Source organism: Penaeus monodon, chromosome 34 (assembly GCF_015228065.2).
Source record: "Penaeus monodon isolate SGIC_2016 chromosome 34, NSTDA_Pmon_1, whole genome shotgun sequence".
NCBI classification, from domain to species: domain Eukaryota; kingdom Metazoa; phylum Arthropoda; class Malacostraca; order Decapoda; family Penaeidae; genus Penaeus; species Penaeus monodon.
The window spans coordinates 24,040,981-24,042,161 of NC_051419.1; the positions used below are offsets into that span (position 1 = coordinate 24,040,981).

At 43.0% G+C, this 1,181-nt stretch overlaps 1 protein-coding gene across 1 annotated transcript in view; it reads right to left on the bottom strand.

Moving 5' to 3' along the window:
• Positions 1-218: 218 nt before the first annotated feature.
• Positions 219-1,181, bottom strand: part of LOC119594655 (homeobox protein SAX-1-like) — a gene marked incomplete at its 5' end in the record, with an annotated part of 17,155 nt that continues 16,192 nt past the window's right edge. Inside the window, 1 exon segment of the mRNA XM_037943705.1 lies at positions 219-920. Within this exon segment, the coding sequence (XP_037799633.1) occupies positions 515-920 (406 nt within the window). The 3' untranslated portion in view covers positions 219-514.

The following is a 1,181-nucleotide window of genomic DNA, read 5'->3' on the forward strand; positions in this document are numbered from 1 at the left end:
TCTATTTAATTACAGGATGTGATACATCTAGGAGAGCCATTTTCGCTGGCACTCGCGCCTAAAAAGTAAATGGTTGATTCATTTATACATCGTCTTGCTCATTGCAAAATAATACACTTGCAGTCGTTTCATATAAATCCTGTCGTTCTTATAACTAGCATGTCTTAAATATAATTTTTACAGTTTCCTAACAAGGGTATTAAACATTTTCATTATTTCTACGTTCTATTCTTTATTAAAAATAAAATGACTTACAATAGAAAGTCATACCACGTGGTACATTAAGTTAATATCGTCATAATAAGTTAATAGAGGAAGGAGTGGCATTCGTCACTTTTAGTCTATCTTCGGTAACAAAGAAAATCTGCTTAGTCATCTCTCTTATAGGCTCACATAAGATGACTTGCGAGTAACGAGTCTTTTCAGACTTGATTAGACATTTTAAAGTATGTGTAGGAACTCCATTTTTTGTCAGGGAAGCGTATTTAGGAAAAGCTGCGAGTCTTTCCTTGTTCTAAACGCCAGATCTGTTCTCGTGCTGATTCGGATGCCCGAGACTGTTCACCGTGTTGTGCAGCGAGCTCAACGCCGAGAGGTGATTGGTCGAGCCGTGTGTAAACATTGGTGACGTCAGAGTGGGCAGTGACCCTGAACCAATAGGAGACAGGGAACTCGGCGGCAAACTGTGGGATCCACCAATCATATGCCGGTCTATGAGAGGGTTAATGGGACTCGGTTGTACGATTGGTCGTTCCCCAGACGGAGCGACCAATGAGGAAGGGAGTGGGAGTGAAGGGAGGCAGTGTGGTGACAGGTGAGGGAGGCCGGGCGAGGGGAGCGGCGAGGGTAAAGGAGGCAGGCCGTTGCCATGGTGACCGACAGTGTGCTGGTTCGGGTGGCCCATCGGGTAGCTGAACAACCTGAAGAAGAGGGAAATGGCTGGAGTCAAGAAAGTACAAAGAAGAAGAAAAACATTTATTGTACTGGTTACTTATGAAAACGATTATATGCTAAATGAAACCGCTGAATTTTCTTTTCTTTTATTGAAAATGCTATGCAATTCGCCCTTTCATCAGTCCACCAACATACCACACAGCTGCATGACAAGACACATGATACCCTCATGATCGTGGAGCATACATCGCCCTACACACACAATCTTAATCATATAACTTATCTGC